Source organism: Planococcus citri, chromosome 1, assembly GCF_950023065.1.
Source record: "Planococcus citri chromosome 1, ihPlaCitr1.1, whole genome shotgun sequence".
In the NCBI taxonomy this organism is placed as follows: domain Eukaryota; kingdom Metazoa; phylum Arthropoda; class Insecta; order Hemiptera; family Pseudococcidae; genus Planococcus; species Planococcus citri.
Window position 1 is genome coordinate 61,580,025 of NC_088677.1, and position 24,629 is coordinate 61,604,653.

A 24,629-nucleotide genomic window follows, 5' to 3' on the forward strand; every position below is an offset into this window, starting at 1 on the left:
ATTCAAAGGCAAATCTAATATTGTCGATAATTTGCTAATGTAATTTTATACGTTTTGTTAGGTAATTACGTTCTACTATGGAGAAGGGGCAGCGCAGTATTAACAGCTGCCACCTTGATGGTGACCAGAGATTCGAGGTTTCGATTGGTAGACGGATATAATTTGGAAATCAGCGACGTAATGCCGCAGGATGCCGGGGATTACGTGTGTCAAATTAGTGACGGTAATAATCCCGATCAAATACATACGGTGGAAATTTTGGGTAAGTACATGTGACAGCTTTTGTATTCGTATACGAGTAGTATGTTAAAGCGAACCTGCGATTAGAATTAAGTCGTATGTACAAGTTTAAGTATATACATATAGGTAGTTGAAGCTGCCATTTTCCATTGCCATGCCACCCATCTAGCGTCCTATGCTTACTCTTACTCGATGTGTGGAATGTTTTTTTAATGGATTTAAATTATTAGATTTTCTTGCGCGAATTAGTCGCGTGTATGTACTTACAGAGTGAGCTAAGACGACGAGGTTGGGGATGGCGGTGTTTGAGTAATTTGTGTATCTAAATTTATGTACTTATGGGAATTTGTCGAATGGAATACAGTGTGCAATTGTTTATTATTATTCGAACTGCAAAATGGCATTGTTCCAATAACTACATAGAAACATTTTGAGATTAATGCAAGCTCTCGCTTAAATTCAGTCCTGATTGTAGGTCTACTCAGTTGATTTGGTTTATTCAAGAAACATTGCTACAAATTTACTATTCACCAAGGATGAAAAGCTAGCGAAAAGCCGAAAGCTGGGCAGATTTTTGCACTAAGCCAAAAGCTAAAAGTTTGCAAGCTTCATTTTTTCCAAGTCGAAAGCTAGCCAAAAGTTTAATTTTTTGGGCTTTTTTGCAGATTTGAATTTTCTGAATTCACAGGAAATAAAAGAAAAAAATTTCATTCAAGTTTATGTTGATGCGATTTAATGACATGAAAAAAAAAATGAAATTGATCCTTGGTAATGAACGTTCTCCACTATCACCAATTACAAAATCAATGTACTTACCATTCTACCTGATGTAATTTTTAATTTCCTTTTTTTTGTAAGTTGATGATGATGAATCAGCTGAAAGTTTAAAACCAAAATTTAAAGCTAAAAGCTTAATGAAATATAGCCAAAAGCTGTAAAACAGAAAATATAAGGGAAAGCCATTGTAAGCCGAAAGTTTGGCTAAAGCAAGCCATAAAAATCGAAATAGCTGAAAGCTAAAGCCAAAAGTTTTAATTTTGTTTCAAGCTACTTAATTAAGCCAAAAGCCGAAGTTTCTTTTTAAGGCTTTTCATCCCTGCAATTCACAATGATGAAATTACACAGAATATACCTACAATCGAACATGCGGCCTAAGGGGCTCAGTCAATAAACGTTTATCACTTCTTTTGGCGCTTCATTCCAAGCGATAAGTTCAGATTCGCAATTGGAGTCAGCTACAAGTTGCTGGTGTTTACTAATCCACGAGGTCACCAAATCAGCATAGTTTATTAGCATGTGGCAGCCGCATTTACACTTCATCAGTTTTTCTGAATCAGCTTCCTTGGCTCGAGTGTTTTGTACAGATGCTTTCATCATAAAAAAGAAAAAAAAGAAAATAAATCACTCATGATACATAGTTATGTAAAAGTACTGATTTAATTCCTAAATTCCACTTGATATTAAATATATCGTGTATTCCTTTTTTACGGAGAGTAGGCTTTGTAAATTCCTGGTTCAACCATGATTCTTCATTTGAAAGAAACCTCTCATTTTTTTGTGTTGAACTATTCCATTTTTTTTACTAAAACACTAATTAACCTTGATAAGCCTTTACTAACTTTCTGGAAATAGCAGCGAATAATCCTGTTGCCAGTATCAATGTTGTATCTTTGGTGATTAGTGACCGGTGCTGGGGCGTTTTGTGATTGTATGTACCTTGACGTTTATTGTGTGTATTGTTTTGTTATTGTTTATACTGTGTTCGAGGTTGGTAATTTTTTCATCTGCCTCCCTTATCGTGGCATTGTTGGTATTTATTGTATGTTTGAGATTTCATAATTCGACTCGATTTGCCTGAACCTGATTCTGCAATTGTTCACCGTCGTTTCCCATTTAATCTTCAATTTTTCTTCAAACAAAGGCTTTGACAACTGATCGATTTCATATTTCCAGAAATTAATGATGTAACCGTTAAGCTCGTTTTTCACGTTTTCACTTAATTTGATTTCTAAGTTTCGACTTCTCAAGTGCTCAAATAACACTTTATTTATCAATTTGTTATCCATAACTGTACATACATAATTATAATGACAAAAATTAATTAAATGGACATAAATTTTAAAATCGAACTATTGAAAAAAATATATCAAAGTGTGTGTCTCTGGCGACGTACAGGTTGCGTACAGTAGCCCACCTTTTTTCACTTAATTTGATTTCCAAGTTTTGACTTCTCAAGTGCTCAAATAACACTTTATTTATCAATTTGTTATCCATAATCTGTACATATAATGACAAAAATTAATTAAATGAACATAAATTTGAAAATCAAACTACATTTTAAAAAAATATCAAAATGTGTGTCTCTGGCGACAACGTACAGTAGCGCACTTACTGCTGATCAATACAGAAAATCAGACAATTGTTTAATGTCTAATTGTTACCTTAAAGGCAAATCCGTGTACATGTCCTTATAAAAGTACGATTTTACATATCACTGATAAGGTTTGGATAATATGCTCGGAAGGGTTCGTTGAGTCCTGATTGAACATCAGTACCTAGCTTTGCGCATCTTCTGTGGTGCACTTTTACTGCACCCAGGTGCAAATTTTCCATTTCGGGGCATCCCAGAATCTTATCAGTGACGCAAAAAGACAATTTTTTTATGGACATACACGGAATTGCCTTTAAGATAATGTAATGACGTACATAGATCTTTTCTCCATCAGCGTTGTTACAGGCAACCAGTCATTCCAAATCGCTTGATAACTTTTTTGATGTGAAGCGATTGGCCCAAGGTGATATCTCCATGCAGTGTTTGAGGTATACAAATATGTACCAGCTGGAAAATTGCAGTACTGCTTCTTGATTCTCGCTAAAACAGACACAGTATCTGCGTTATCTTCCCTAGTTGTTCCAAAGAAATTGAGACATTCACGAAACAGCTGATCCTCAGCTTTGTTATCAATCAATTCTTTCGTTAAAATCTTCCACGCTTCCGGAGCAGATAATCTGCCTGCAATGTTGCTATATGGAGCTCTTCAGACACGCATTGTGAGATTGTAATCACAATTCTATCACAAAGAATTTCCAAGTTTCAAGAGGCCTCTCAAGAGCAAATGAAGAATTTTTTCTCGTCATATTGTGCAGTCTGGCCTGTTGACTTCATTCTTTTTAAAGGCTCAAAAAATGAAAAATTCATTAAATACTGAGAAATCATCAAAAGAGAGGGATCTTTCACGTGACACAATCGAAACGACGAACGTGCCCTTTATTGGCCAATCGCAGAACCGTTGAGAGTTGATGCGGGTCCGGGCATTGGTGGACCTGAATTTTTTCCGTATTTAAATGTATCAATCAACAAGGAACCGGAGCACTGGAGCAGATCGTAGGCCTAGGTACCTGAAAAAAATGAAAAAGAAAAAAGAAATACGATTAAATATTCAGATTCGATGAAAATTTTCCATCAATAGGTATTTAAACCCTGTTGAGAAAAAAAAATCAGCAAAATTGATAAAATATTTTAAAAAAGGAATTTAAAAAAAATTACCGAACACTTGATTAAATTTTTTCAAAGTTGGTAATCAACACAACATTGCAGAACTTGATAAAACCAGAATCAGCAATTTAAAACAAATAAGATCATATTTTCAGAAAATTCGTGCAAAACCGTGTAGGTAGGTAACTATAAATTAAAATTGATAACATTTACGATGCCTAGTTTATCAAAGTATAAGCATTTTCAAAATTCAACGAATTTGTTTACCATAAATTTTGAATAGGTATAAAAAAAATAAACAAAATTGATTACTTATTGTACGTTTTTAAAAGGGAATAAAAAAAAACAAAAATCGATAGATTCTGCTCATCTGCTGTGATAAACGTGAGCAAAAAGTAGTAACACGAATTTGAATAATCACCTGAATTTTTTCCGGATTTAAATGTATCAATCAACAAGGAACCGGAGCAGATTTAATACTACCTACGAGTAGATACTTTTATTCCTGTACTAGCGACTTGAAAGTAAAAAGTTTATCGATTGCAAATGCTTTGATTTCTCATGAATTTTAGAAGAAGTAGGTAATCCTGAATTTGTTTTCAAATGATTGAAATACCTCGATAAACGTCTTTCTTTACGATCATTCTGATGAAATTTTCACAATTCGTGTTTTTTCCCATTTGTTTTGTTGGATTTCCGAGAAAATTAAGGTTGAAAAAAAAGTGAATTTTGTCAAATTTGATCCAAATGACCGTATAAAGTGTAGTAATTGAGATATTTCGACCTGCTAAGCTCGAATTCAGCGTAGTTTTCCCCAAATATAGGTAAGTTTTAAACGTTGAAAGAAGCCGCAAAATTGATAAGAAATTTGATATTTTTGTTATCGATCAATCTTCTAGGTTGCCTGTAGAGGACTGAAAGTGGTATTGAGTTTCAAAGATGATAAGTCATCAATGTTCAGAATCTCAAATTGCACTTTTTTTGGGCGAGTGGGTCACCTGGGTCTTGCACAGTCAACAGTGCCTCAAAATAGTGAAAAACTACACTTTTTTTCAAAAATAACTCCACTTTGAAGACCCCTGATTCAGTCTCCTGCAGTACTACAGGGCTCAAACTTTTCCTGCGAAGTCCTCTACTCATAGTAAATTTCCTGAGCGATTTTCGTCTAAATCCCGGATGTGCTATGTGTTCAGTTGTTCACATTTGGCGCGTCTCAGAACGCCTGAAAGCGCTAAAAAAAAGCCTACCAGCTTTTTCATCCGGGTCCTGCAATAATCCAAAATTCAACGTCTTTTTTTTACAAAATGAAGCCTAAAGCGATGTGTGTATTATTTTTTAAAATTAAAATACTTACGTTCCAAAAAATGATAACTCTTTTGAACAGGGTAGATCGAGTATGCCTGAACTCCTGAACAAGTATCAAGATCGAATTATTTTGCAAAATTTCTCAGCTACGAAAATGAAAATCCGACTAAAAAAAGAAACCATCATTACATAAATAAGACACTCGTTGGCTAAAAACACCAATCGAACATGTTAGATTTTCGTTTCATTCGCGTCCACTGAATATAAATATACGACAGCAAGTTAACTCTGGTACTCGTAATAATGAAAAATCTCACCAATAACGTAATAAATTAAGCGTTAAATCCAATTTATCAGCGGCGACAAATTCTACTCGTGCACACGATGAAACCTGTAGAGTATTATGACGACGCGTTCAATTTTCCTCATACGGAACTCGAGAGCGTAATAGCGGAATAGAGAGAGGAAAAAACCTATCTCATGTATAAAAAATTATCGCGATATTTTACTCGTTGCGCTGATTTTGCCGCATTTTAACTGTGCTCCCATATATATAGTACTTTACCATAGTAGTATGTACCATACCGCGCGTTGAATTAGAATTCTGCTAAATCGAGAGCAGTGTGTATTTAGTAGTTCTCTAAGACGATTTGTCAAATGTGTTTCATATTATCCTCGGTGCGCCAATTCGTTGAAAATTCATACGCCTGAAATCGGCTCGGCAACATGTTACGATAAATGGCGCGCTGATCCGGTCCCTTTTGCATTCACCCTTCTTCTTGTCCCGTCGTCGTGCTGAAAATCGTATAACGACAAACGATTCTCGTTAACACCCTCGATATATAATTTGAAAAAGCGTCAAGTAAACCCAAAACAAACATTTATTTCATCTACTCGTCCATACGTCATTTTTCGACTAAAATAACCCACGAAATTTTGTAATCGTCTGGTGTAGCAAAAAAAAAAAAAAAAAAATACGGTAATGTATATGTTTCCTTGGTATAATGATTCACCTTGTACGTCGTTTCGGTTTACCACCCTTCTGGATTCGATCAGTTATGTATTTTGGGATGAATAAATCGCTTAATCAAGTTGTCAGATCAGAGGTGTAGGTTTTATTGAAACGAAAAGTGGGCAAGTGGGTAGTAAAGTGAGTTTTTGAATGATGTTTTGGATATTTTTGAAAAATTAGGAGCACGAATCTGATGAATGAATGAGTAATGATTAAGGTGGGGGTGGTTTTCAATTTTCGAATTTGATAGATCTTATCAAAAAATCATGGTCGAATGACCTCAACGAGGCGTAGACAAAATTTTGAGTTTTTAGATCGATGCCTCACCCCTCCCTCGCCTCCCTTCCACAATGTTTCGGAAAAAATCCTTTTTCTTTCTGGTTCACGTAATCTTTTGATGTCCACCATTTTCCCCTTTAAAATTACCGCAGCCACAAAGACCTTTATTAATTAGGTTAATTTTTAAAAATATGTAATATCAATTTCAGAAATGTATGTACCACTTACAGATCAAACTTGGTGATTTCTTATCCTTATTACGAAATTACCATATTTTGAAGGAAAGAACTTTGAACTTGACTAAAATGAACTTTAGAGCTCTTCAGATGGTTCGAATCCGATGGTAATGGTAAGACATCAAGAGACTGGGGAGGTTAGATAGTTGATCTAAAAATTTGAAATTTCTCCTGCGTCTTCATTAAGTTCATTTGACCATGATTTTTTGCTAGGCTGCATTAAATTTTTGAAAAATTGAATGACGACCCACCCTAGTGATTACCCCTTTAATTAAATCGAGGCGACGTCTTTGCCTAATTTTTCAAAAATTTTCTTAATAATTTAGAATGGTGAATTAATTACTTGCTATATTCCAGATGCACTGAGAAAAAGGCTATAGGTGGATAAGTATGGTGAATTTGCCCCCGAGAGCTTCAGGGTTGATATTTGCATGGAAGGTTGGTGCCCTTGAGCACCTTCCGTCACGAAAGTTTCAGACCCCCAGACCCCCCCGTTTTTGAGAAACCCCCCCTTTTCTAAAATTACAATAAAAATTTTTTTCTCAGCCCCATGCGAACCGATTTTTTTAATTTTTTGGTATGTTGTAAACATCCATAAGAGGCATCCCCACAAAAAATTTCAACCCCCTCCCCCCATATTTTCCCCTCAAAATGGCGTTTTTTAGTTTTGTTTGCCCGTTTTAGCAATGATCATGATTCGGCACAAAAATGCGAATAGCATTTTTAAATGTATTTTTGACTCCTACAAAACATATATTTTTTTCAAAAAAAAATTTTTGGTGGGCCGTGGTCAAAAATTGAAAAAACCAACAGAGGGGGTTAAAAATGGATTCTGGTGTAAATCATTGTTTTTGGTAAACAAGGTGTCGTTTCCATATGAATCGAACCCCTCGAATACGAATATGACGCCCAATCTTATGCTACCCTCATCCACACCCCTCCAGCGCCTCTGCCCCCTTCTCAATTTTTACTATATCAAAAGTTCAGCTATTTTCGTAATATTGGTGTCGTTTCCATATGAATCGAACCCTCCGAACACGAATATGAATTCCAATTTTTTGCTACCCTCATCCACACCCATCCCCAGAGCGTCTGCCCCCAACTCAATTTTTACTATATCAAAAGTTCAGCTATTTTCGTAATATTGGTGTCGTTTCCATATGAATCGAACCCTCCGAACACGAATATGAATTCCAATTTTTTGCTACCCTCATCCACACCCATCCCCAGAGCGTCTGCCCCCAACTCAATTTTCACTATATTGAAAGTTCAGTTATTTTCATAATGTTGGTGTCGGTTCTATATGAGTCGAACACCCCGAACACGAATATGAAGTGCAATTTAGCTCTACTCTCATCCATCGCCTTTCAGGCTACAGCCAGCTCGACAATTTTTATCATTTGAAATGCTAAACCTATTTTCATAATGCTGGGTGTCATTTTGGCACGAATGGAAACCTCTAAACTTGGATGTTAAAGTTTGACCCTTGCGATGGTCATTGTTTTACGAGTTTTCAACCTTCGCGAAACATACTTTTAAAAGTAATAACAACCCGAGTAATTATTTGTAGAAGATTGATCAGAGTTGGTGAAAACATTTATGGTTTAGGTGGGGGCGGAGGCACTGTATAGGGTTGTGGTTGAGGTTACCATAAAATTGGACTTCATATTCGTATTCGGGGTGTTAGATTCATATGGAAACGACACCAACATTTTGAAAATATCTGAACTTTCAATATATAGTGAAAATTGAGTTGGGGCAGAGGCACGCGAGGGGTGTGGATGAGAGTAGCATAAAATTGGACGTCATATTCGTGTTCGGAGTGTTCGACTCATATAGAACCGCCACCAACGTTATGAAAATAACTGAACTTTCAATATAGTGAAAATTGAGTTGGGGGCAGACGCACTGGGGAGGGGTGTGGATGAGGGTAGCAAAAAATTGGAATTCATATTCGTGTTCGGAGGGTTCGATTCATATGGAAACGATACCAACATTATGAAAATAGCTCAATATTTAATATAGTAGGAATTGAGGTGGGGGCTAAGGCACTGGAGGGGTGTGGATGAGGGTAGCAAAAAATTGGAATTCATATTCGTGTTCGGAGGGTTCGATTCATATGGAAACGACACCAATATTACGAAAATAGCTGAACTTTTGATATAGTAAAAATTGAGAAGGGGGCAGAGGCGCTGGAGGGGTGTGGATGAGGGTAGCATAAGATTGGGCGTCATATTCGTGTTCGGGGGGTTCGATTCATATGGAAACGACACCTTGTTTACCAAAAACAATGATTTACACCAGAATCCATTTTTAACCCCCTCTGTTGGTTTTTTCAATTTTTGACCACGGCCCACCAAAAATTTTTTTTTGAAAAAAATATATGTTTTGTAGGAGTCAAAAATACATTTAAAAATGCTATTCGCATTTTTGTGCCGAATCATGATCATTGCTAAAACGGGCAAACAAAACTAAAAAACGCCATTTTGAGGGGAAAATATGGGGGGAGGGGGTTGAAATTTTTTGTGGGGATGCCTCTTATGGATGTTTACAACATACCAAAAAATTAAAAAAATCGGTTCGCATGGGGCTGAGAAAAAAATTTTTATTGTAATTTTAGAAAAGGGGGGGTTTCTCAAAAACGGGGGGGTCTGGGGGTCTGAAACTTTCGTGACGGAAGGTTCTCAAGGGCACCAACCTTCCATGCAAATATCAACCCTGAAGCTCTCGGGGGCAAATTCACCATACTTATCCACCTATAGCCTTTGAATAGTATAAATAATTATAATATATAGTAAACGTGCTCCAGTTTGGGCATTATGGTCGAAATTACTATATAACTATAGTAAATGAAATACTATACTTACGTATGGTAAGCTCTTGCTCTGCCTCGCCCCTCTCTCCTTGGAGCTCCACCACCTCGGCGATATCTCGTCATTTCCTTCTCGATCTTTTCAGCTCTTCGTTGTCTGGACTTTTCACGGGCCTCTGGATTGATTTTGGGCGGAAGTCCCCTCACAAGGTATGACTTTTCGTCGATACGTCTCGATCCTCGGTTGTGATTTCCGCTAACTTGGCTATTATCTCATAATGTTGATGGGTATTTAAATACGGGAGTCCCGTCTCCTTCGACCTCGGCCGACAGCTCTCCACTATTGGTACAATCTCGCTAGCATACCTGAATCTGCCTGGGAATTTATGGGTAGCTTCCGTACTTAGCCAAGTGTTGATCTCGAGCCGCTCTTGCTCACAACTGGAATACGTAATCAGCGGCAGCGCGATTATATGGCGACATCCGCGTAAATACTATATTATAGTATTTTTTATTATAATTATAGTATTTCATTTACTATAGTTATACCTAGTAATTTCAACCATAATTCCAAAACTGGAGCACGTTTACTATAAATTTATTGTAATTTATACTATACATTTTTCTCAGTGTGGAGCCGCGCGTTGTAAAGAAATGATGATTATAGAAAGAGAATTACTTTTAATAAGACCTAGACCCAATCTATACCAAGATAGGTATCAATTCACCAAGTAATAGTTCATAAGTTGAGACTCCTACGAAACCTATCTAACTAGTTCTTCTTCAACATTGGTCATACGAATACGAATTTATTATGTGAACCGTAATAAGTAAACCAACACTTTGTATGTCACATATTTTATTGACATACACAATATTACATTTACGTTAATACTTTGGATCACATTGAACTAATTAACGAATTCGCCATTACAATTTAACATAAAACAACATTAACCGAAATGTTTCGTGAACTATATTACCAATGGTGTACTCGTCCATCAGAAAATATTGAGCAATACTTTCGAAAGACATACCCGTGGACAGATATCTAAAAAAAGGAAATTATTCATATCTTGATTTTAATTTATCGTTTCTCCAACCAACAGAGAACTGTTTTGCATAGATGACAATCACTTACCTGATAGTTACTGCTAGTCTCTTGCCTGGCGATATAGATGGTCTGATCGAATGTTTTGTGATGGCCTCTCTTATGGTTTCCAAAACATAATCATGAGTTGAAATTGACATACGATAATACCGGAAAAATTTCTCAGGGTACTTACGTAGTGGGATACAATATATTCTCATGTATTCGGCGTCCACTATACGAGTCAAATTTCAGGGATGAACCCAAGTGCTTCTTTGGCGTATCCCAATTTTTTCGGGAACTGATTCAATTACCCAATTATCGAATTCATCATCGGAGTCGCAGAATTCGATTTTGATTTTCAAACGTTTTCTACCACCTTGCCGTACGTAAGCGCTTTCACAATAAATTAAATCACTCATGACGTTATTCAAAATTTAAAAAGTTTTGTGATTAAATGACAAATTTTTGAACAAATTGTAGTCGTTGTTATCACATTATCAGAATAATATTTTGACAAATTCTTCCTTTTTTTGGACTTGGCATGTTACATTCACAATATTACACTACTTCTCATGTGAAACCTATGTAGGGATATTTTAATAAAAAATCTGAAAGTTGCTCAGTTTCTCCTGGTTGCTCAGATGCTAGTTGCTGGGTTGCCTGCTATGTAGTACCTAGGTGAACACTTAGAATCAATTTTATACAGGGTGTCACAAAAATCGTCAACCAAAATTCAACTGTAGATAGCACTTGAGAAGACGATCAAAAAACCTTATTATAACAAATTAATTTTGAAAAAAAATCATCAAAAATAATAAAATGTTCAAGTAAATCATTTACGTGATGCTCATAACCCATAGTATAACCTGAGCGGACGAACAAAAAACTTTATTATGACAAATTGCACATCTTCAAAATTGAAGTGGCAAACCCAATTGGAATCCTCAAAATTTGAAGCATCCAAGATTTGGAGATTTTGAATCAAGTTTGCCCCTTCAATCTTGAAAGTAGGCAATTTGTCATAAGTTAACAACATTTTTTGTTCGTCTACTCGAGTACTATGGATTATGAGCATCATTTAAATGAGTCAAACATTTTCGTGTTTTTGATGAGTTTTTTCAAAATTGGTAAATTTTGAGTTTTGCAAAGCACGTGGCTCCTTCAATTCAAAGGATAGGCAACCTGTCATATTAACGTTTTTGTTTGTCTCCTCGAGTGCTATCTATGTATTAGTTTGAATTTAACACCCTGATTCCTAATTGACAAACAATACATAATATGTAGTACCTACTTATCACATTCATTCTCGACGCTAGTTTACTTGAATTTGAAAATACATCCAAACTTTTTATCTAACAACAACAAATCTAGTCTTTTGGTTTTGGCAATCGTGCTTCAGAAAACATGTCTTTTGACAAAATAATACCATTGTAAACATATCATGATGAAACGTTGCTTCGTTCTGGATTTCAAATTTGATGGATTTGAATAGGTCATTTAGGTTATCATGTAATTCTTCAAAATGACCTTTCTTGTTGTCGACCGATGAATCTGAGATTTGGTTCAAATTTGATGAACATTTTTGTAATGTTTTGTTTAAACCATAATTTTTTATGGAATATAGCCTGGAGCTATTCTAAAATACTCCAATCTAATTTCGTTGTTTGAGATTTCATTTCTGGAGAATCGCTTTTTGTATTAGCACCACAGATCGTGAAATATCCCTGCTCTAGGAGTACGTTCATATAAATATCTTCGTTTTCACTGTTTGGATTTTCTCCTTTTAAAATATGTATTTAACAAACTAATCGGATTATTGTACATATAAGTTACTTTTTCAATATTATGGACTTTAATCATACTGGAAACACCCGACAACAATAATATTAATCATGAAATCTTATCTGATGAACATTGAACACTGAGAGCTGTGCATAATTTTATTGCAACACCGGACGCTCGCCAATCAATGACATAATTCGTCATTGTCCCAATTCAGGCATTCAAAATCGTAATTTCGAGGATCAGAGCAGTTGTAACAGTTGTGGGGAGGTGGCCTCGGAAAACTGGTGGCGTTCCAAGGCGGGATCGGTCGGGGTCTCGGATTCACGTTTCAGCTCTGGACCTATTTTATTTACTTTGCAGTATTCGATTTTATTTACCTTTCAATTATTTCTGTTTGTAGTCTCATTTTTTTCCTACGTAAAAAATCTAGCTCCTCTTCTTGTTCCAATATTTTGTTTTCGGTTTTTATTTTTTCGGAAATAGCATCCTGTAGTAGTTGAAGTTTATTTCCAGAGTTGGGTGGTTTTGGACTTCGTTCGTGGTGGATAACGGAAAGCACCGAGTGTGATATCTCGATAATATCCACTAACAGGAAACGCATAGATATTTGCTCGGACAGCCGGATAGTTAAAAAGTCGTAATTCGTGACGATGTCCTTCTGGACAGACTCCGTACTTTGGAGTACTTCCAGTTCCATACGTATTTGAAATCGAAGCTATAAGTTATTGTTTCTTTTTGGTGTTGCCGTTTTGACAAACGAAATGTCGTTGTATGATGCTATTTAAATTTGGAAAATATCAAATATGTACCTAGATCATGAATATTTTTTTAAAAATAATATTATTTTAAAATTCAATAAATCATTTTACCAGAATTCGTATTATCTTTTGTGGATTTCGGAAATTCAAATGTGGGCCACACCAGGAATCCTTCATTATCTTTCCTATTAATTTTTTAAAAATTGTAATGAATTAGTTGTTAAGTATGTTTTATGTTTTTCATAAAAGTGAGTTTACCATTGCTTTAAGTCGATTAGTTTCTTTGAATTTTCGTTTAAATAAATTGATGTCTCGTCGGAAACGTGTACTTCAATTTCGTTTTGGAAGCATTTAATTTTTCCATTATCCACAATTACAGAATCATCACGTTTAACTTCAAAATGCTTGTTCCAAGTGACAATGTTGATTAGCCCTGAATGTTTTTAAATTTAAAATTAGTATAATTAATGGAAGTTTAATCATGTATTTCCAAACTTTTAATTATTATTCACCTGTTTTGTCGATCACTTCGATCTTTCTCCTCGAAATGATTCCTTTTCTGTTGCTGCCGGAGACAATATTTTCAAAACACGAATTACCTACCTTCAAACTGAATGATTTGCGAATGCTCAGCCGTTCAGTAGAACCCTAAAAGTAGTCTTGGATTTGAAATTAGTCTTATGAAGTTGAAAAAAAAAACTCACCGATAGCAAAATCTGTATTTTCAGAACTCAGCACAATCGTCTTGCTGTTTTTACACCTGCTGGCCACAAGAAGTCTTCAAGACGTTAACTTCAGATCTTAATCATAATAGAAGCCGGTATTTTTAGTTCTGTGTCAGTTATTTAATCTAGAAATGCTGTTGGGAATTTTTTTTTGTATGGGTAGGGAAGGGTAAGAGATGAAGACGAACGAGTTCTTTTGGAACGGAGTGTAACTTCAGTTCCGCGGTCCTGGTCAAGTAGTCAAGTTCATTTCACTTGAACTTGGCATTTATGAAATTACTCTCTTTCTTTGAAAATTTTAAGAATCATTGGTTTCTACTCGTATTCTATTGAGAGAATCATGAGAGCGGCAAAGTCGTGTTTGTAAATGTCGAATTTCATTTAGCTGATCTTTTCAGAACAATTTTTTGAAAAATTGAGGATTAAGGGTGGTCCTTAAATACATGAGTAAAAAAATTCGCGATTTCTTCTGCTCGCAATCCTCACAATAGTGACCTCTGGTGAGAAAATAATTTCCCATTTTTAAAAGCTATCTATCTAATTTTTTCCATTTTTAAAAAACTCGGGCTGCGGCGGGCTTCTCAATTTTCAAAATTTTGTAAAAAATTCAACTTCGAAGCAAAATTTTTAAAATTCAAAAATTTCAAGTCCCAACGATTTTGAAAAGTCTCTTCTGAGTAAAATAACTCTCACGAGGATATTAACCCCCTTCCTAAAAAACCAAGTCGGTCCCCTAGAATAGCTGAAACACCTATTTTACATTAAATTTCAGCTATTTTAGGGGGGTCAGCTTGGTTTTCAATGGGGGGGGGGGGGGGCTAAATTCGTCATGAGAGTTTATTTTACTCAAAAGAGATTTTTTAGAGATAAGAACTTGAAATTTTAAAATTTTACAGTGAATTTGTTTTTAATTAAATTTTTGAAAATTGATGGGCTCACACAGCCTGAATTTTTCGAAAATGGAAAAAATTAAAAATAGGGAATTATTTTCATACCAGAGGTCACCACTTTTGGGAGTTGGGAGGGAGGAAAATACCAACTTCGAATATAAGGACCACCTTATTGAGGATCCAAAAATTCACACTGGAACACGCAGAATGACAGAATCTCACCAAATGTACATATTAATCGAATTGACCTTAAATTGATAAAAATTATAATTTGTTTCCATGATGAACAAGTGGAAGTTGAATTTTTTATAAATTTTCATTCGATAATGATGCTTTCAAAAAATTGTTACGCTTTTTTCCTGTCCAGCTTGAAAATTCATCCTTGGTTGGGATAACTACATACCTCATTTCTTATTCATTTTCATCAAAAAAACTTTCCAAATCTAAAATTCATTTTTTTTTTTTAAATGAAAAAATTTTAGAGGTTGAAATGAAATTGAAAAATTCTATTCACATCAGATATTTGCGTGAGTGTGGCAGCGTGTTTGCAACGAATAAAAGTCTACATTATTGTATCGTTGCAATCGACAAAGCCTCAAAAGGGATGTAGAATCTCACGAGTATCGATGTATAGGACGTGGGTGTCCAGGATATGTATTGGTATAGGCCCAGGATAAACGTCCGAGCTATTAAAGTATAAAGAAGAATGAGATGGAGAAAAAGAAAAAGAAGAAAAAAAGCGTCTCGAATACGACCCATCGAACGATATAAGTTGGTAATTGAAATTTATTTGCCGTAGAATTACGTTAATGTGGTTGATTTTTTATTGTCCATTGAACGAGGCTCGAGGGCGAGGGAACGTGGAATTCGAGGGCGATTTTTTTTTACTACCACCAATATTGACTCGTTTCTTGGAAAAAGTGTAAATTATGATAAATTAAGGCTTTTAGCGGCGCAAGCGAGAGATTCCGACCGAATAACAGAGAAAGAAATCTGTCAGAAAAGTAAAGCTGTGCAGTACCCAGTACGACGACGATGAGGACGAGTATATCTTTACGAGTGTTTATTTTGTATGATTTTTCGGCCTCGTCGTCGTGGTGGAAAAATTAGCTTCCAGTTTATAGTATAAATATACACTGGATGATATAATAACTAGTACGAGGTTTTTGTTTTCGTCGAGTTTATATAAAAAGAGAAGTGAAAAAAATAGTGATGTTTATTTATACAAAACGAAGTTTTTTAATAATTCACGAAAATATTTTCATTGTTGCGTGAGTTTTTTGTTCTTTTTTTTCGCCCCTGTCGGTGAAAACGACCGGCTCGAATTGAGTGGAAACTTACACCATATTGACAGAGCTGCGAGGGGTTGGTCTTGGTCGTCGTAAACGTTTTAAATATTTTAAACGATTCGTCGAGAATTTTTTTCTTTCCTTCATCTTTTTTCGTTGAGGATAAAAATGATGATACACCGTGCTATGTGTTTCAAGAAAGTTGGCTAAAATCGTGTGCTATATACTCGTAGCAGACACGAAGAAATTTCGTGCCATGCCTCACGTACTGGGTAGCTTCTTTTCTCGTATACCCAAGAGGGTGTATCCGGCGGCCAGAGGGGATGAGGGGGAGTGGGTGAAAAATCAACCATATAATTCATGTCGCCCGTTAGAATTACTGTGGCAGTTTCTCTCGGCTGTGCCAAAATAATGTAATATGTATCGATACGTGCGAGTTGTCGGAGTCGTAGTCGTCGTCGTAGTCCTGGTAAAAGTATATATATAAAAATTAAACGATGATCTTTGCTCGGTCTATTCTACGTACGTATGGATATGGAAAAGAAGGGACGTATGGGGCAAGGTCTCAGGGAACAACCCTCGTGTAATGAACCCCAAAATGAAGACTATAAACGACTAGGGTGGTTCGGCGCAATCAACACCTGATGCGGAGAATGTGTATTTGGTCGCGTATTTCGGTATTATATGGACTTTTTGACCGCGTCTTTGTCTTCGCCTCGCCGCAAGCCCGCGGCACACTGCGAAAAGTATACGAACGTTTACGTATTATAGTGTACGTATAAATACGAGCGAAATTAAAAATGACTGCTATAAAAAGGCGACCTTCTGCGGCGTGCAGTTCGAGATTTGCCGACGCTGAAAATTAAGATTAATGATTTTTATTCGAGTTCAGGACGCGGATAATGCGAGTTTTGATTTTCGCTGTAGCGGCGGCGGTGGCGACGACGTCAGCGAAGGCAGCGGCGGCGTCGTCATTGTCAAATTAAACGCGAACCAACTTTCAAGTTTTAATTTCGCGCCTCGGAATCGAATTTATTAAATTGATGACGAGTTCAAGTCCGTCGTCGTCGTCGTCGTGGTAATTATGTTTGGCCTATGGTTTCCGCGTTTGTATACAGGGTGTCCTGGCTCGGGTCGATGAACTGGCAGGTGGCGGGCCACTTTATGCAAGTAGGGCTACTCCATGATGTGGTGAGTGGGTGGGGGGGAGAAGTTTAACGTTAGTTTTTGAATCATTTTCAGAAAAGCTGAACTAGAGAAATTATTATGAAATGAAGGGTTCCTTTCCAAGTCGGCCTAAGTCCATTTTTATCATTTTTGAGTTAGCAGCGCCATCTGCTGGTACAGGTCGGTTAACACCTTTATCACCTTGTCCCAACACCTGGCGTTACTTTTTTCGCTCAGGAGCGCTGTTTTGCCGGCTCGAAAAAACAGCTGATTATTCCAAAGTGGCCTAAATCCATTTTTTACGAGTATTTGTATACAAGTGCAGTTGTGCCGGTTTTTTTTCAAGTTTTTTTTTTTTCAGAATAGACGAAATTTGAAGGTGCTTCAAATGAAATTGTTTCAGAAATGTATTAAATTAATGATTCGTGAATTTTTTTTTAAAAAACGCGTTTTTTCAGCTCTTTTTCGAAATTTTTAAAATCAGATAATTCCAAATGGGCCTAAGTCCACTTTTTCTGACTGTTTGACGCGCTCTGGAGCTGAAAATACGCAAAATTAAAAAAATACCAATACGGTACTTTAAATCAGAAAGATCAAGCTTCACAACCATATAATCACATCATTTATTATTGAAGCGAAAGGGCGAGAAAAACACTTATTTGTGTTTTTCTCGAAACGAAAAAAATGGACTTAGGCCGACTTGGAAAGGAACCCTTCAAATGATTTCCAAACAGAGGTAAAAAAATATGAGCTCCTTGAGGTAGTACAAATATTTCAACCTCTCTTCTCATCACTAGGTATACAAAATTCGGTCAAAATTTGAAAAAAATAAATAAATTGTGTTTCGTTTAATTTTTTCAGAGAGACTAATAACGGAAAATTTTTACTATAAAATTCGGAATTTTGCTATGTGATCTATTGAAGTATGTACCTACCTAATTTAACGATAATTTTTTCTAGGACATTGACTTGTTTTCTTCAATAAAATGAGCATCAGTGGTATAGGTACATACATACAATCGTGAATAAAATGTCATCCTACCTACCACATTGGTTTTTGAATTTGTCAGTATGATCATCACCTGAGGAAGGCACTGTGTGCCGAAACGTAGTGCATTTCGTAAATCTTTTCGTGATAAAAACAAATACATATATAATCAAGTTATTCTACCAATTTTATTCTAATTTTTTCTGTATACTGCATAAATTTACTTGATTCTTTCATGATTTATTTAAAATTCGGTGTGATATTGCTTTATTTTGATCACCAGTTTTGTTGCGGTGTTCCTTCGCCTCCGATTTAACAAGATTATTGAACAGAGCACGGTGTAAAACCCTATACATAGTTACATAGCCAAAATTTTAACTGCTCGAATTGATTTTTCAATTTTTGGCGAATTTTTAAAAATTCCAACGTGATTAGTTTCGGTGATTCGTGCTTTTTTTTAGAAATACATACATATACCTACCCTGGGGCGACAATGAAAAAAAAAATTCGGATTTTTGAATGCAGCACTCCTGGAAAATGTGCTATGAGGTGTCAAAAAATGATTCCCAAGTTTTATTCCTCTAACTTGATTTTAAACCGTGTCGCAATGGCTCCAAAGTTTGGAACGTAACGTCCGAGCGCGACCTTACGAGTCTTACGGCGACGCGTGGTGGAGAAATTGTTGAGTAGGCGCTACATGTACGTCTACCCTACACTTACGCTGCGAAAATTGTTAATTGGTATAGCTGAGAATTACGTACGAGCGAGATAAACAGTCAAGTTACGAGTACAACGTTTATTACAGTAATGAACAACAAGTAAAAATAGTTCAGGTACGAGTGTGAGAATATAAGATAAGAATTGGTAATGCACATTCGTGCATACGAGTATATTTTACCTACCAAACATCGATAGACATAATATTCAACACGCCACCTCGATGTTTGAAACTAAAATTAGCGATTAAAATATTCTAATACATACATGATAAAATTTTCAATAAAATAAATCGATTATATAAATACATACAAGTTAAAACATTTCAAATAATTCGAAATAATATTATTCAACGAAATATAAACGATAGCAAAAATAAGTTCAACATAAATGATAGTATGAACATAATAAAAGTTGAACAATATCAATATTCGATAAAATGATCAATATGATCAAAAAGAGACATTGACAAAATCATGATTTGGGCACTACTCCCACCAAATAACGAAAATATTCAAATTTGCCAAGATTGAGGGGCTTTGTAAAGCAATCAGCAACGTTTCGATCTGTTGCAACTGAACGAACATCCACCTCACCTTTGGCTGACAAATCCGAGACATAACGACATGCAATAGCAATATGTTTGCTACGACCAGAAAAATTACCTCGTTTGGCTAATGTAACAGCTCCAGAATTATCTTCGAATACAATCGGCACAAGATTAGCGATACCAAATTCGCCTAATAAGTCTCTCACCCAAATTACCTCTTGTACAGCATCTGCCAAAGCATAATATTCAGCCTGAGTAGAAGCACGAGTAACAGCACCTTGCTTCACACTTTTCCACAAAATAGGATTACCAAAAACACTAATAACAAACCCTGACGTTGATTTATAATCCTGAATATCTCCGGCAAAATCAGAATCTACATAACATTCTAAAATCGAATCTACTTTTCCTGACTTCACGAATTTCAGACACAGATTACGAGTGTCATACAAGTATTTCAAGACTCTCAGAGCATAACCAAAATATTCTCCATTATATCCAGACTGAAACCTACTCAAATAACTACTTGCAAATGAAATATCAGGCCTGCTAGCCGCAGCAATATAAAGTAGTGCACCTACTAAACTTCTGTATGGTAAATCTTCTCTAATGGAGTCTAATTTCTTCAATTTCAGTCCAGGTTCCATAGGAGTTGAATATATTTGGTCTGAGTCAATTACTCGAAACTTTTGAGCCAATTCTTCAATATAGGCAGTTTGACTAAGTTGCATTACGCCACCTGACCTTTCAAAGCTGATATCTACTCCGAGGTAATTCGAAATTGGTCCCATGACCTTCATTGAAAATCTTGTACACAACTTCCTGATAATTGCTCTGATTTTTCCGAGATCTTTTCCACCGATAAGTAGATCATCAACATAAACCAAAATATACACACCATCCAAAACATAAATACACTTTTCGAGAACAAAACAGACAAATCCCAACGATTCAAGATATTCCTTCAGACAGTCATACCAGCAACCAGCACTCTCTCGAAGTCCATACAAAGATTTGATCAATTTGAGCACTTTTCCGACCTTAACCTTATACCCTTCCGGAGGTTTGACATAAACTTCAGACTTCACATAACCATTTAGAAAAGCTGCATCAACATCAACTTGCTCAATAAACCAATCATTTTCCACTGCCAACGAAAAATAAATTTTCACAGCTGACATACTAACCACTGGAGAATAGACCTCGTCGTAATTATCCTCATCTTGCTGATAACCTCTAGCCACTACTCTAGCCTTCAAAATACCATTAGACTTCTTAGCATACACCCATTTCAAATCAATAGCCTTTTGACCTTCAGGTAAATCAGTCACAATCCAAGTACCATTTTTCTGAATATTTTGAAGCTCTTTATCCATAGCTGCTTTCCATTCCTCAGCTCGTTGGTCCATGACAGCTTCTTGATAGGTATTTGGAGCGCCTACTTGCACAAAATATGCAACTGGATCACCATATCGTTCCACTGGTTTGGTTTCTCTCTCCGATCTCCGAGGAATAATCCTTTCATTGGACTTTGCAGTGGTAGGAATTGGCCTAGACTCTCCTACCTCCTCCTCATCACTCTCTAGGTAAACAATTCGACTTTTCTCCGGATCAATGAATTTAATCTGTCTAGAAACGATGACCTCTGAACCACACAATATCCGATAACCAGTACTTTCATAGCCTACAACTTTTCCATACTTCCTTTTCTTGGACCACTTTTCAGGCCTTTTCTCATCTGGCACTCTCACGTAACATTCAGACCCATAAAGTACTAAATTCGAAACATTCGGCCGATTTCCATAGATAATCTCATAAGGAGTTTTATTTTCCATGGCATTTCCAGGAACACGATTACCTAAATACACAGCTGCCTTGACAACTTCTGGCCAGTACCTTTTCTGAATACTAGATTCATCAAATAAACAGTTGGCCCTATTCACAATAGTCTGATTGTACCTTTCAGCTACTCCATTGAGCTGCTGTGTGTAAGGAGGCACATTATCGATTACAAAACCATTATGACGAGAAAATTCATAAAAATTTCTATTCAAATACTCACTACCGTTATCACAACGAAGATACTTCAATCTCTTACCAGTTAAATTCGTCATCTTATTGTGAAAATCCTCGAAGCAACCAAAAACATCAGACTTTGATTTGATACAGTACACCATGACATATTTTGAATAATCATCCACAAAAGTTACGAAATATTTTTGACCTTTGAAACCTTCAGTACGATGTGGCCCATTTACATCAGTATGCACAAGTTCTAACACCTCATTCGCTCGTTTACGACCCTTACCATAAGGCAAATTCTTTGATTTATTACGATGACATAAATCACATTCAACATATTCATCGGAGACATTTTCAGGAAAACCATCCAACATTTTATTTTCTGCAAGTTCCCTCAACGAATTAAAATTCACATGACCAAGTACACGATGCCAATATTTCTTATCAGTCTGAACCTTTTGAGCACTGTTCATTTGCATATCACCATCACATAAATCAGAATTTTGACCCTCAACTTTACACGTAATCTCATAAAGTCTACCATTTTTGGTACCCAAACCAATAACTTTGCCCTGCCTATTAAAAATCTCAGCTTTACCATCACCTAAATTTACTTTATACCCAGCATCATCCATAGTACTAATAGATAACAAATTATTACTAATTTCTTCAACAAGATACACATTCTTAATTTTACATCTAGTAAATTTTGATCCCACTTTAAAAACAACATCAATAGTACCAATATATTCAGATTTACAAGGAAAACTATCCCCCATCTTTACACCTACTGGTGTTTTCAATTTAATACATTTACTAAAATAACTTTTATTACAAACCAGATGATCAGTGGCTCCACTATCTAATAACCATTTCATGGTATCAGTAGGAACTCGAATCTCCGAACTATTGGCAACTGGATCACGATCAATTTCCACTACAAATGATTCAGGTTGATACTGATTATTTGAACTACGATTGTTTCGATTATAGCGTCCTCCGCGACCTCCTCTGCGATTATTATTTTGATGGCCACCTCTGCCTCGAAAATTACCACGATATTGACCTCGTCCTCGACCTCTATTACGACAATATTTCCGAATGTGGCCTTTGCCACCACAACCAAAACATGAAATTTCAGTCTGAGCTTTGAAAGCAGATCGATCACCCTCAACATGTTCTTCCTTTGGCTTGATTTTAGGAATAGCACTGGATAATGATGGAGATTGAACACTTGAACTCGAATTTTCTGAAGATACTTCCTCAATTTTATCACGACGACCTTTGGCAATAAATTTGGCCTTCACGTAAGCCAATTTCGATTCTCCAGCCGGCAAACCATCGATTACATCATTTAAGTGGTCCAAACTTTTAGGCAATTTCAGCAGAAAATGGGATAATTGAGTATCCTCATCTAACGTTTTTCCAACCAATCTAACTGCATTTACGCCTGCTTCAAATCTGGAGACGAATTGTTTTTCACTTTCTCTGCTAGGGTCGAATTTCAAGGCAGATAATTCAGTCTCAGCCAATACTTGCATCGATTTACAAGGACGTGCGTAAGTTTCAGTCAACTTATCCCACATTCCTTTTGCAGTGGTTTGACTCCTAACCAACTCTAACTGAGTATTTTCAAGGCAACTTACGATTAAATGGCGTGCCTTTTTATCCAATTTTTTCTTAGCTTCATCATTTCCAGGTACTTCTCTGATGGCTGTTTCACATTCTTTTGATTCAAGATAAAGTTCCATTCTAAACTGCCAATTTCCGAAATCATTTCCATCAAATGATGGCACTGCTGACCTCTCGGACGAACCCATTTTTCGCGGACACAAAAATCAAAACAAATTTAGCAAATAAAATCCCAAAAGTCGCGAAAATGGCGAAAAAATCTACCAAAAATTCAATACATTACATGAAAAAAAATAACCACATTGCTACCATGTTAATTGGTATAGCTGAGAATTACGTACGAGCGAGATAAACAGTCAAGTTACGAGTACAACGTTTATTACAGTAATGAACAACAAGTAAAAATAGTTCAGGTACGAGTGTGAGAATATAAGATAAGAATTGGTAATGCACATTCGTGCATACGAGTATATTTTACCTACCAAACATCGATAGACATAATATTCAACAAAAATGATGTGAATTAATCATATACCAACTCCCTCAAACCAAATTTTATAATTTTTCAGTCATTCTGAAGCTTCCAACATGACTGGTAGATTTCGCGAGATCGTAGATATAGGTACCTACTAATGGTATGGTAATTCAGGAACAGCATTATCATACTTGAGAAAATTGAAAGCAATGAGAATAGGTTTACATGTACATAAGAAGAGTACACAAAAACATACTATCATATCTCAATGTTGTTTTTTTTTTCATTTTTTAAAAATCATTTCCCCCGCTAATTTTTTTTGGATTACTAGAACAGAATTTATTCCCTTATTTCTTGACAACTTTGACAGGTCATCAGAAAGAATTTTCATACTCAATATTACAACATAATTCAAACAGATGTAGAATCAAACATCGCATGGTTTTAATTTCAAAAAATTCGAAAATTTTAAAATTCAAACAGAAACTTGTGAAAACGTTACAAAATTTGTGAAAAAAAACACAAAATTTTGGATTTTGGTTAAAATTTCGTTTCGAATCAATTATATTTGAACGAAATAATTTCATTGCAAATATTCAAAACTCATTGAATTTCCAAAATTCTCATAAAAAACAGTTACCTCTACCTATTCAGTAGAAAAAAATTACTTACTATCGTCACGAGATTTTGACACTCCACTCGAAAAATTCAAAAATTTACCGCTTTGAACCCCACCCCCTAGAGGGCTCATTTTGGAGCTAGGGTAAAAAATAACGTCTAAAATGAATTCAGAGCCTCAAATTACCCCTAAATAGACGTCTACAAGTCTACAATATCAAAGCTTTGATTTTTGGTGAGCTAAATTTCAATCTAAACCCGTGATGGCCTCCTAATAAGTACATATCTACTGGGTAATTTGCAAGTACCCAAAACAAAAGGTTGAATAAGTTATTGGGTAACACAGTAACTCAAACTACGCGGATTGGAATCAGTTTGCCAATCTTGGAAAATGAAAGCACAAAAACGCGTGAGAAATTCAGCGTTGATTCTTCGAGGTTGCATAGCTCTTGCAACTTCCCTTATGTGTATAGGTTGAATATGATTATGCCAGGTGCCAGGTTGTAAAACATTCGAAAGAGCGCAGAGAAGGGTCTTTCC

At 35.9% G+C, this 24,629-nt stretch overlaps 1 protein-coding gene across 4 annotated transcripts in view; it reads left to right on the top strand.

Annotated features, from left to right (window-relative positions):
- LOC135833205 (neural cell adhesion molecule 1-like) overlaps positions 1-24,629 on the top strand; it is a 623,372-nt gene that overhangs the window by 473,867 nt on the left and 124,876 nt on the right. For all 4 annotated transcript variants that reach the window (XM_065346892.1, XM_065346891.1, XM_065346894.1 and 1 more), the window contains one exon: positions 62-262. In XM_065346892.1, coding sequence (XP_065202964.1) covers positions 62-262 — 201 coding nt within the window. The remainder of the gene's footprint in view (positions 1-61; positions 263-24,629) is intronic.